This window comes from Oratosquilla oratoria, chromosome 9 (genome assembly GCF_046742065.1).
Source record: "Oratosquilla oratoria isolate Oo_2021 chromosome 9, ASM4674206v1, whole genome shotgun sequence".
Taxonomy (NCBI): domain Eukaryota; kingdom Metazoa; phylum Arthropoda; class Malacostraca; order Stomatopoda; family Squillidae; genus Oratosquilla; species Oratosquilla oratoria.
Window position 1 is genome coordinate 52,319,760 of NC_134785.1, and position 12,183 is coordinate 52,331,942.

At 41.3% G+C, this 12,183-nt stretch overlaps 1 protein-coding gene across 1 annotated transcript in view; it reads left to right on the forward strand.

Annotated features, from left to right (window-relative positions):
• Positions 1 to 12,183, forward strand: part of LOC143027934 (uncharacterized) — a 41,632-nt gene that overhangs the window by 22,440 nt on the left and 7,009 nt on the right. The window contains exons 2-4 of the mRNA XM_076189579.1: positions 5,708 to 5,897; positions 7,913 to 8,769; positions 9,430 to 9,701. Of these exons, the coding sequence (XP_076045694.1) occupies positions 5,708 to 5,897; positions 7,913 to 8,769; positions 9,430 to 9,701 (1,319 nt within the window). The remainder of the gene's footprint in view (positions 1 to 5,707; positions 5,898 to 7,912; positions 8,770 to 9,429; positions 9,702 to 12,183) is intronic.

Sequence of the window (12,183 nt, forward strand, 5' to 3'; positions counted from 1 at the left end):
TCACTAAACAGTGTTGGCGTAATGAACGTCCTGTCCTGACAACACTCATATGAACAAACGCGCAGTGACATGCGCAGGAAAGAACGCTCCCATTTACAAATGCAGTGCATTATACAATTACCAATAGATTAAACATGTTTGTGGTATATAAACTTAGTAATTACAGTACATTAAATAAATATTCAAATGCACGAATATATAAATATGTTAATGTGCTAGGTTAACCTGTAGGATTTAATCAACTCAATTGCCAACATCATCGTACTAGTGATGATACGGTGAATCGGGTATTGAGTGTATCGAGGTCTAATTGTAGTGTTTGGACCACGTGTTGAACTCGTTAATGGCAGAAATTACCCTTCCGAACTAGAGCTTAGAGATCATGTGGCCCTACCCATATGGCTAATGCTACAACTTTACACACACACGCACATGCACACATACCCGAACTCTTTCTCCAATATTGTAGTGCTGGTCAGCTAAATTTTTCAGTTCTTCATGGGACTCAAACTTGAGTTGTCCGCCTGGCCCAGGGGCTATATGCATTTTGTTCAAGGTAATGATGCATGCTGTTGCCATAGCCCATACGGAATCCCCAGTCCTCTTATTGATGTTTTTCTTGTTGGTAATGAATGCGGACTCCATCGTCTTTCTTTCTTGCCTGGTGAATTTATCCAATATTGTTTTTGAGTCATCCCATTTCAGTAAATGGTCTTCTTCGTCGACATGATTAACTAACAAACTGCTTATCCTGTGGTGTCTAACTTCTGCTCTATGTTATTTTAGCCTAACGTCCTAGTTTCACCAAAATAGTTTTATCGCATCCGCCACACGACAGATTCTCGTACAATCTTAAACCTACTCTCACCAATTCATTCACATATGTTCATCTGCGAACTTAGTACGTATTATTTTCATAGCGAAAATAATATTATACAGTACATAGAAATATATCGAACTTTTAACCACAAGCTCTATATTTCTAGAGTTGTATTATATCATGGATCAAGTTTGGGTATATGCAACTCCACCTTTCGACTGCATCCCACTAAACCGCTCGTCGCCGATATTCATCTAATATCATATCGACCATTGACGTCATTCAGCTAAAGCATTGTCGTTGACATCGATCGCCAATAACCATACTTCACACCGAATATTGGCAAAAGTAATTGATCATTGCATCCTGTGAGTCATTCAGGAATTTTGAAAGGGATTAATTTGAAAATTTCTATCCTCATGTTTACTACAATGTAACTCTTGTCACCGATAATGTAAAGGTGTTTTGGGAAATAGGTATATGAAAAGTTATATTTCTCTGATTTATGGTAAAAATTTATTACAGTCGCCTATATCATTACAAAGACTGAACATAAAAATATGGAAAGGTAGAAGAAAATAAAAATACAAAACCAAATTTGTTATTTCAACTTAATAAATTTAGGTGTGTTCGATTAAACTTTCGGTTGGAGAATGCAGGAGGGAGTTGATTGTATGAGAGAGTAGATGGAGTGGTGGGGAAGATTCACCAAAAAATGTCGCAATTAAGGGATTCTACCTTTCCCTTCGACACATCTACGAGTATGCAATAAAAACACTGGGAACGTGTGTATTATAAATGCAAGGTAACCACTTTAGAAAATAAACAAACACTGAGGATGTAATATACGAAAGCGCTCTGCTCCGTTTGTTTATTTTCTAAAGTGATTACCTTGCATCTACGAGTAAATATCTAATTTTCCTTCCACCGAACGACTTTATTCAGCTAAGAGCATTTCAAAGGATCTTGTTTTCAACCTCTTCACTTTCTCCCAATTCTCACTACTGTCTTTGATTCCCACTGTTTATTATATGTGATTAGTCACTCACTATTTTTATCTGTCGGTCCCATGCCAAAGATCATTCAACTTATTCAACACCCTGTCTTACTAATTAAACTATATTTTGTCTTGTATTTTTTATCTTTTATTTTGTCTCCCTATAATTTGTTTGTTATTCACTTATTATTTCTCCTGGTTTTATTTTTCTAAGGTTATCTATCTAATTATTTTAATCTAGATGTCTAAAAATAATATCTCTTTTCATTTGTTTTGATATGCTTTAAGAAAATAAAACGATTTAGTATTATTGCTTGATAATCTAACTCCATCATTTAGCTCCTCGTGTATATTTGTACGTGAATAATATCATTGTTGCTGGGCGGTTATTGTAAGCTCTCTTCTCCTGCCTTTCTCTGGGTTATCAATACATTATTATTCTCCACCTTTTTTTTCTATTCTTTTCATCCCGATCGTGTATTTTCCTCAGTAGTTCTTTGTCCATTTTCATAATTCCTAAGTTTGATGTAAAATACCTGCAGTATTCGACACGATTACAAAGGATTACAAAGGCGGAGCATGCCGACAGGAGACCTTTTGGTCCATATCTAGGTCGGATGCGAAAATAATAATAATAATAAATTAACAAATAAAAACTATAATAATGTAAATAACAAATAAAATACATAAATAAATACATAGGTATAGTTAAATAATAAACAAACAGGGTCAGGTCTGGGTCAAAGAGAGAAATACGCATACCTTAAGTCAGGTCTGGGTCAAAGAGAGTCAGGTCGATTCGGGGCGACGGCCCAAAAATCAGGTCAGTACTTTGGATGAGATGTATAGCAATCTGGCAGATCTAATTATTAATGCACAAAACACATTTATCCCCCTAAAGTCAATACGAAAAAATAGTAATACTCCCAAATGGATGACGGACAGATTGAAACATGAGATCGGAATTAAAAGAGGACTTTACGTAAAAATAAAAAACGGGGAATCACACCTTAGATCAAGATATAACGAAATGGCAAAGCTGGTTAAAAGGAATACACGTTCAGCGAAACGTAATTATGAAATCAAGGTTGCCAGTCAAGCAAAATCCAACCCAAAGGGTTTCTTTCACCTCTATAGAACAAAAAATAAAGAAAGAATAGGACCAATTAAAAACGATGAAAATGTCATGATAGAATCGGAAGAAAAAATGAGTGAGGAGTTTAACAATTATTTTCTATCGGTGTTTACTAATGAGAGGTTAGATAAAGTACCTGACTGCGATCCGATTTTCAGAGGGGATGAAGAAAATAGCCTAACTAATATCAGCATTAGTAAAGAAGAAGTTATCAAGCAGATTGACAGACTTAAAGCTACAAAATCTCCGGGTCCGGACGAAATTTTTCCAAGAATGCTTAAAGAGTGTAAATTTGAAATCTGCGACCAGTTAACTGAAATATTCAATAAATCGGTAGACACTGGTTCTGTTCCAACTGCTTGGAGGCAGGCAAACGTTGTTCCTGTTTTTAAGAAGGGAGATAGATCGACCATATGCAACTACAGGCCAATCAGTTTGACATCGGTTATAGGAAAAATGCTTGAATCAATAATAGTAAATAGACTCAGAGAACACATTGAAGGGCATAATTTAATTCGTGATTCACAGCATGGTTTCTCCAAAGGTAAGTCATGCGTGACTAATCTTCTATCCTTTTACACTAAGGTATATAAGGCGTCAGACAACAATGAAAATTACGATGTTATTTACCTTGACTTTAGCAAAGCGTTCGACAAAGTGCCACACCAGAGACTACTAAATAAAATCAAAGCCCATGGCATAGGAGGAAAAGTGTTAGAATGGATTAGAGCTTGGATTAGTAACAGAAAACAGCGGGTCACCATAAATGGAATAAAATCTAGGTGGGGCAATGTTACTAGCGGGGTCCCCCAGGGCTCGGTTTTGGGTCCCTTATTGTTCATTATGTATATAAACGACTTAGACGATGGGTTAAATAGTGATGTTAGTAAGTTTGCGGACGACACTAAAATAGGACGCCTAATTAGGTCAGGAGAAGACGCCCAGATTCTGCAGGATGATCTTAATAAACTGTTAACATGGTCGGTGAAATGGCAAATGAACTTCAATATCTCTAAGTGTAGCATGTTAAACGTAGGGCTACACAACCCAGAAAATAGATACAACTTAGATGACACGTTTTTAGAAAAATCTGAGTGCGAGAGGGACTTGGGAGTTCTGGTGAGTCCGGACCTTAAAACCAGGAAGCAGTGCATTAGCGCCAGAAATAAAGCAAACAGAGCATTAGGCTTCATTGCTAGGACGGTAACAAATAGAAGTGCAGAGGTAATTATTAAACTCTAGCGATAGTTAGACCCATCCTTGACTATGCGGTACAGTTTTGGTCTCCGTCCTACAGAATGGACATAAATTCACTAGAATCAGTACAGAGAAGAATGACCAAAATGATACAAGGACTCGGAAATTTGCCTTACGAAGAGAGGCTTAGGGACCTAAACTTACACTCTCTGGAAAGACGCAGAGTGCGGGGTGATCTAATAGAAGTGTTCAAGTGGATCAAAGGCTATAACAAGGGTGATGCAAACAAGGTCATCATAATAAAACAACAGGGCAGGACTCGCAGTAATGGGTATAAACTGGACAAATTTAGATTTAAGAAGGAAATAGGCAAGAATTGGTTTACAAATAGGGTGGTCGATGAATGGAATAAACTTAGTAACCACGTAGTAAGCGCTGAAACTATCAGTTGTTTTAAAAAACGATTAGACAACTTTATGGATGGGGACGACAGGTGGTGATGGATACGGAGCTGCCTAGTGTAGGCCTTATGGTCTTTTGCAGTCTCCTTTATTTCTTATGTTCTTATGTTCTTAAAATAAAATAAAATAAAATCAAACAGCCAAATGAGAATCAAACAGACAAATGATAACAAAACAAAAACAAATAATATAAGATAAATTATAATCATTACAGCATCTTGCTTAGGTGTTTATCTAATGGTTCTTAAAGCTTCGAACTGAATTACATTGCACTACCTGTGCAGGAAGTTTATTCCATTCATTAACTACACGGTTGGCGAAATTGTTTCTACCCACTTCCAAATTAAATCTATTTCCGGACAGTTTGAGACCATTGTTTCTTGTCTGATTCTCATTCAATGTGAAAATTTTGTCACTTCCGATGTTGTCAATTCCCTTTGTCAAACACAATGACAATGCAACACAACTGATGACGTCATTCCAGAGTAGATATCGGTACGGGTAGGTATAGAGAGAATGGCTGAAGCAGACGACATTTTGGTAATGGGATCAGTAACTTCAAATTGCACTAAATAAAAAACAAAATATCTTATTTTGTTTAATTCATTTAGATATGATTGACTTTGGAAAGTACTAAAAACCAATTCCAGTAAAATTACACCTTTGATTTTCAGAGGTTACACTTTAAGGTTTTTCCCCTTTTGGGGCCCAGGAAGTGTCTGAGCTTAAAACCCACTGGTTTAGGGGATATCACCCAATATTCACGTCTCACTGCTTCACTAGAGATCTGAAAAGTTCACAACTTGTCTGAATTGCTGACAAAGGGAATTTGTTATCCTCATTTGCCAGTTAATGGTCATATTGTCCATGTCTGATATATTAGGGGAGGCCATGGTAACGTATGTATTTGTGTGTGTGTGTGTGTGTGTGTGTGTGTGTGTGTGAGAGAGAGAGAGAGAGAGAGAAAGAGAGACGTACAAACGTTATCAAGTATCTAAAAGCCGCAGGTTAAAAAAAATTGCAACGATCTTAATAACGTAACTTTCTCTAGTCTGTTCCACAACACATTACTCATAAGACTTTCCTCTCTTTCACAGCGTGTGAGTCTCCAGGACAACAACCTGAACACCATTCCGGGCATTATGCTCTTGCACCTGCCCCACATGACCTGGCTCGACCTCAGGTTCAACGCCATGGAGCTCCTGCCGCCAGAGATTGGGAACTTGACGCAACTTCAGGTTCTTCTCCTCAGCGGTAACAACCTCAAGACGCTGCCTATGACCCTGGGTAAAGACTTAACTTGTTGCCCGAGTAGTTTCTTCAAAATCCTTACCCTCTCCTTTGCGCTTCCTCATCACTTCAGTCCAACTACAATTCTTGCATGTTTTATAATAGCTCGTGCCAGATGACTATCTATCTTGTGGGTAGCTCTTGGAATGTAATGGGTAGCGCGTCCGATTATTAGTGTCTTTTACTGGCTCAAATTCGTTCTATCACAAAACCACGTTTTATGATATTTACTCCTGCATCTTCCTAAATCCTCCTCATGAATATTTTAGGGTTTTTTAATAGCATTATTCTATTCTTCACTACCTTTATCACTTCTTTGTCTACACCTTTCCTTTTTATTCTTTTGTGTTGTTCCATAATTTCATTGTCTTTCACTTTTTCTTTCTCATATACAATTTCCACCCTTCTTTTATTCTTAAGTAAATTATTTATTATTTTCCTCATTCTTTTATTCTGTCGTTCTCAATGTCGCACAATTCTAGATTTTCAATTTCTCAAGATATGTTATAGAGTGATTCAGTTAATCTATTTTTTTGTTTTTGTGGTGAATTAACCTAACTTTTCAGATTGACATTGAATTTCAACTTTATACATAGGCGAGATGACTCGCCGGTGAACATAATCTCTGAGCAAGAAAGGTAAATTACACATCAAGGACCAGGGGTGACTATAGGTTACATAATGGTAATAGTATTATGTCATTACAATACTCCCCCCCTAGTGACGAGGAAGGAGGAACGATGCAGATTTTGATGGTTTCAAGTTGGTGAGCGAAGTGCTGGTGCAGGTATAGCTGCTATAGACCATGCGTAACGCCATACCATGGAACTTTGACACTAGACGCATGTGCATGTCCAGTGGCTGACGTCCGTGATTCGTGGGCGGCCTGGCGGCCTGGCTGGCAGGGGGCCGGCAATCCGGCAGCGGCGGTTGGAGGATGGGCGTCTATCCGGCAAGGTAGACGGCAGTTCGGTAGGTGCGGCTGGCATTAGTCTGTAGAGAAGGAGGCTGTGGGTCACCGTGCAGTGGTCCGTGACAGGCGGTGGCGGCTCATCAGGCGTTCCGGGGCAGGCGGCTGCGGGAGTGGCGGGAAGTTCGGCGGCGGTGGCGGGTGGAGGCAGCTTTGTCGGCAGCTCGAGGCGGCGGCGGCTGGTGGCGGCGGGGGCCAGCAGGCAGGGTGGTCAGATCCACTCAACCCCTGCCTACCCTAGATCCACAATATTCCTCACCAATCACTCCCTCTGTTCCTCTCCTAATTCTCTCAATCAGAACCCTAACATAAGTCTTCCCAACTACACCCAATAAACTGATCCCTCTGAAACTACTACACTCACACTTGTCCCCTTTCCTCTTGTAAAGCGGGATTATACAGGCGTTCCTCCAGTCCTCCGGCACTCTACCCTCACTGTACCACTCCACCATCACTGCACCTCCTCTTTTTAGACACTCCGCATAACACCCATCGTTTGGCTCAAACTCATCGCCATTTTCCCTTGTCCAGCCTTGTTTTTTTCTTTTCTCTCAATAGGTACTAATTAGCACTATACTAGACCATTTTGGACAACCCCAAGTGTTCCCCTTCCCACCCAATACAACCCAGGCCTCCTGCTCTGCTTTGACTATTGAGAATTTTCGTCTTATCCCATGTACCCTACGGAGCACTAGCTGACGCTGTTGACTGTTTGGTGGTTCGTTAGTGTGTGTGTGTGTGTGTGTGTGTTTACACACACATATATATGAACACCTTATTTTCTTCCAACATAAGTCTGTTACTTGTTATAGAGCAGGATTATGACCGCTGAATTTTCATCTTAGCTTACCACAGATACTCTTCATCTTTTTTTATATTTATCTTTTTTCAAGCCTATTGTCAACCGGTCAGTTCATATTGGTTGCTAGAACTCCACAGCCATCAAATATTCAAAATATCTTGCATGCCTAAGGAGGAAAATTCCAAGACCATACAGTCTTTCATATCATGTATGACCTTTATTTGTTTCTTTCTTTTACAGGAAAGCTGATGGATCTTATGACACTTCAAGTGAGCGATAACCCTCTGGAGTTTCCTCCGAGAGTGGTAGTTCAAACAGGCACACGCGCCATTATCACCTACCTCGCCTCCATGCTCCTCAAGAAGACTGCTACGACAGGTGAAGAAGAGGAAGAGGACGAAAGAGAGTCTTTAGTGCAACACTCCGAGTGCCTCGGGTGTGAGGGTTGCAGAGGTCGAGGGAAAGGAGACGAGGACGATGATGTCATAACGCATAACTGCTGTAAGAAAGGCCAAGGAAATTCTAATGGAGATGTACCGAATCCCTGCGTGCAGAGATACGAATACTCATCTCCTCCTATTCTCGAGATGATCCACCTTGATATCCACCCCGAAGAAGACCCTGTCAATTCATATCGAGACTCTCTCGGTTACGCTTCCACTCCGACTTCGCCTTGTCTTCTTACTCCCGACTGGGACCTTCCAGGAAGACCACAGTACTACTCATCATGGCTAGGCGAAGGAGTCCCAAGGGATGAAGATAAGGACCATGAACGCAAAGTAGAAGAGGAGGGAGAGTGTCAGTGTCTCTGCGATTCCAAAGAACCGTCTTCCGAGAGATTTCTAACCGAGTTTGAGAAGAGGAGGAACTCCCGTGAACCTTTGCATGGGTGCTCTTCGAGGAACCCCGAACATCGACACAGGCGACAACACGTCCTACTTCCTCAACCTTCCTTTTCTTCTTCCACCTTCGTCAGCACGATGGGCAGGGTGGAGGAGACGAAAGAAGACGACGAAGACAGCCTAGAAGGGGATGTGGGTGAAGGATGCAGGCGCCCTAGTCAAGGGAAATCACCACGAAAAGAATGTCTTAGGCAGGTAAGTGACTAATGCAATTTTTGGGGTCTTTGCATTCTCACATTTGGAAAAATTTGCTACAGTTCGATCACGGGAAACGGAGACAATTTTCATGGGAAAGTTGCTTTGATTGTTTTAAAGCGTTTTGTCAAACCACTGCCTCACTTGGGGGGAACTCCTGACATTGACATTCATTTACTTTCCATATGTTAACTTGCAGACTATTACTATATTCTTATGTAATATGATGGATGTGTAGGTGTGTGGGTTTGAGGGTTCTTGTACAGAACCATGTGTCAATTATCTTCAGGTGCTCTCTGTGTAGGGTTTTTATTTATGAGTGAAGATGGCCTACTGAGGTAATTTTAGTGTATAAACATGAAGACGTAGAAAGGTGGAAGGTAGAAAGCGGAGGAGGTAGAAATGGTTATTAAGGAGATGCGGGGGAAAGAAAAATGAATAGACGGAAAAAGAGACAGGATTGAAAGAAAAAAAAAACAAAGATAGACAGAGAGATAGAGAGAAGAGAAAGAAATATACACAAAGAAAAGAAAAAAAAGAAAAAGAAAAAGAAAAAACAAATTAAGAAAACAAAGAAAGAGAGAGTAAAGGTTCTGTCCTTTGTAGTCATTTTAAGACCATTGCATTCTTCTTGATAACTGTCACGATTTTTTTTCACAGACTAGCCATGAGACAGCTATCTCATCCTTACCCCTGGTCTGCATCCGGCTCCCAAGCCCGGACGGTCGCCTCCCTTCGAGTGCCAAAGGCAATAATCACGACGGCGAAAACGAGCTCAACAAAGAGGGCGATAATGTCACCACCATTTTTGCGCCCTCCATGGATATGAAGTCGGCTGCCACGTCAGACCAAGTACGTCGTGGCAGTAGGAACGCCCACGGCAGGAGAAGCTGTAACCGACGGTTTTCCAGAGTACCTTCCTGTCCACCGAAGTAAGCACCCTTCAACACGGTATAGCATGCAGTGATGGAAATGGATTTCTGGAACTAGGTATACGCGAAGGCTGCATCCACTGTTCATGTTCGGAAACCATAAAAAATGTCCTCGTTAATGCATAGGCAAATAACTAATAGTGATGAATAAATGAATCGATAGATAAACAAATAAAGAAATAGATAAATCAATAAATTGATAGATGAATGAATAAGCAAATAAATAATAAATAAATGAATAAAAAGAAATAATAAATAAATAAACAAATGAATAAAAAGAATAAATAAATAAGTAAATAAATGAATAGACAATTATGATACTTAAACAAAACAAATTAATAGATGAATACTCAAGTAAATCAATATGTAGACAAATAAAATTAAGAAGTAGGTGTATGCCGTATTCCCGTGTATCTATTTCCATAAGTAATAGTGCGTTTTACGGACCACCCTAGACAGCAAGATCCCTTCACACCAGTGACTGTCGTCACAGATTTTGTTCTGATCAATCCTTATATGCCTTCTTCACGTCAGACCTTAGGCGTGGCCCCAGCAAAGAAAGACTTAAATCCCTAGTAGACGACCGACAGTTGGCAGGCCTGGCGAGCAATGACGGCAGTCGATCTGGCAGACTGCAGACGGCAGGCGGGCAATGACGGTTTTAGTCGGGTACATACGGGGTCGAGAGGTAGCGAGCTGCCACCACTGCTGCAACACCAATATGTGACCGTTAGTTTGGGCTACGCTGGCGGCGTGAGCGGTCTCTCTTCGGAGGGCGTAGGGGTACTCGTGAACCACCGCTGCCACCACTATGTAGCCGTTAGTTTGGGCTCTACAGTGGGTGAGCAGGGAGAGATATACCCTCTTCGGGTTTTCTTAGTTTATTTGGAGAGATTGTATTTACAGCTTGGGATATAATCTCCCAAAGGAAAAAAATGTCTTACATACAGAGTCTAAGGGAGTGTATCCCCTAGTCCTCCCTCTCTGTGGCGACGCAGTCGCCCGTTAATATAGGAGAATATGCTTACCTAAGCATGTCAGATTGGTAATGTGCTTGGGATATATATATACATATATATATATTATATATATATTTGTGTGTGTGTGTGTGTGTTACATTGTAATAGATGGTTATCTTTCGTGGATGTGCTTTGACATGTATGTATTAGAGTTCCGATAATGTAGTTTGGTAAGTTTACGGAAATAGTTAATGATCTGTCTAGCGACATTAGGTACTTATGTCGGTAACTTCGTTGGACGATGGCGTGATGTATGTTGTTGTGATGTGTTGCATTGTCTGGGTCAAATGTCTATGATTAGGAAATGTGGAGGTTAGCAAGATTGGAGTTATTGCCAAAGACTAGTGGCTGTCGGGTACCTTTTTGTATGCATGTGGATCACGTGTCAGGCATGTGATAATGGTAGCATACACGAAAATTTCATCATAGTACACCATCTAACATTATTTACTTTGAAATTAAATGCAATTAGAATTGGCCATAAAATACTCTACAAGATAGGGTTGGTCATTTCTGAACTCGTGGAAATGCTCCAGACAAAGTTTCAGGCAGTAAATTAGCCATGCATTAGCGTCGTCTTCCATATCGCTGATTCGGTATACCTGGAGCATAGTGGTCCCGTCCAGAGCCATGATTTGCTCACATAATTCTCCCGTGCTAAATACTCAATTTATATAGTGTGCCGAGAGGCTGCTACGCGGCAACACCGCCAGGAACGGCTCCCTGGACACCGGCGTTATTCCAAGCGCAATCTTGTAGTATTCTAATACCTCCCGCAGGGTTCCGAGGCCTCTCCTGGCCAACTGCTCACGGGTCGTCAACTGCAGGACGCCATACCCGCCGACACTTCTCTCTACGAGGTGAACAAGCGTTGGGCGTGGATGCTGAAGGAACAGGAATGAGACCTTATCCCACTCTAGGTGCAGTGCAGCCGTTCGGCATGACTAGATGCCCCACACTCTCAAACCCCTCACACCCGGGTAACGTGCCCTCATCCAGAACCCCAGCGGCGGGGGCTGGGATCGTGCTGGCACCGTTCTGGAAAACATTGCGCCCAGATAGTATATGGTGCGGCTAGACGGGAGCGGGCGCGCCTCTCTCGGGAACCGGCGCCTCTTAGGCCCCCTCACGGGCGAGACGTGCATCCAGGCGTCTGGCAACGTGACAGCCTTTATGCCCGACCCAAACACAACCCACCCTAGGAAGACCTCGGCGTGCCAGACGGATACCTCGTCACCTATTCGAATATGTGTTGGGTGACGCCTCCCCTCCAGATGCCACACTGAACACCACTCACCCATAAAGCTCCGGTTCAATGTTTATTCGTCTTCTTTCCTCCCTTCACGTCTGTAAATCTTAACAGGCCTCATGTCGTTTGTATAATAATTTTGCCATTACATCCTCTGTTCACTTTAACAGGCCTTATGTTAGCTGTATAATTGATTTGTCATCACACGGTCTGC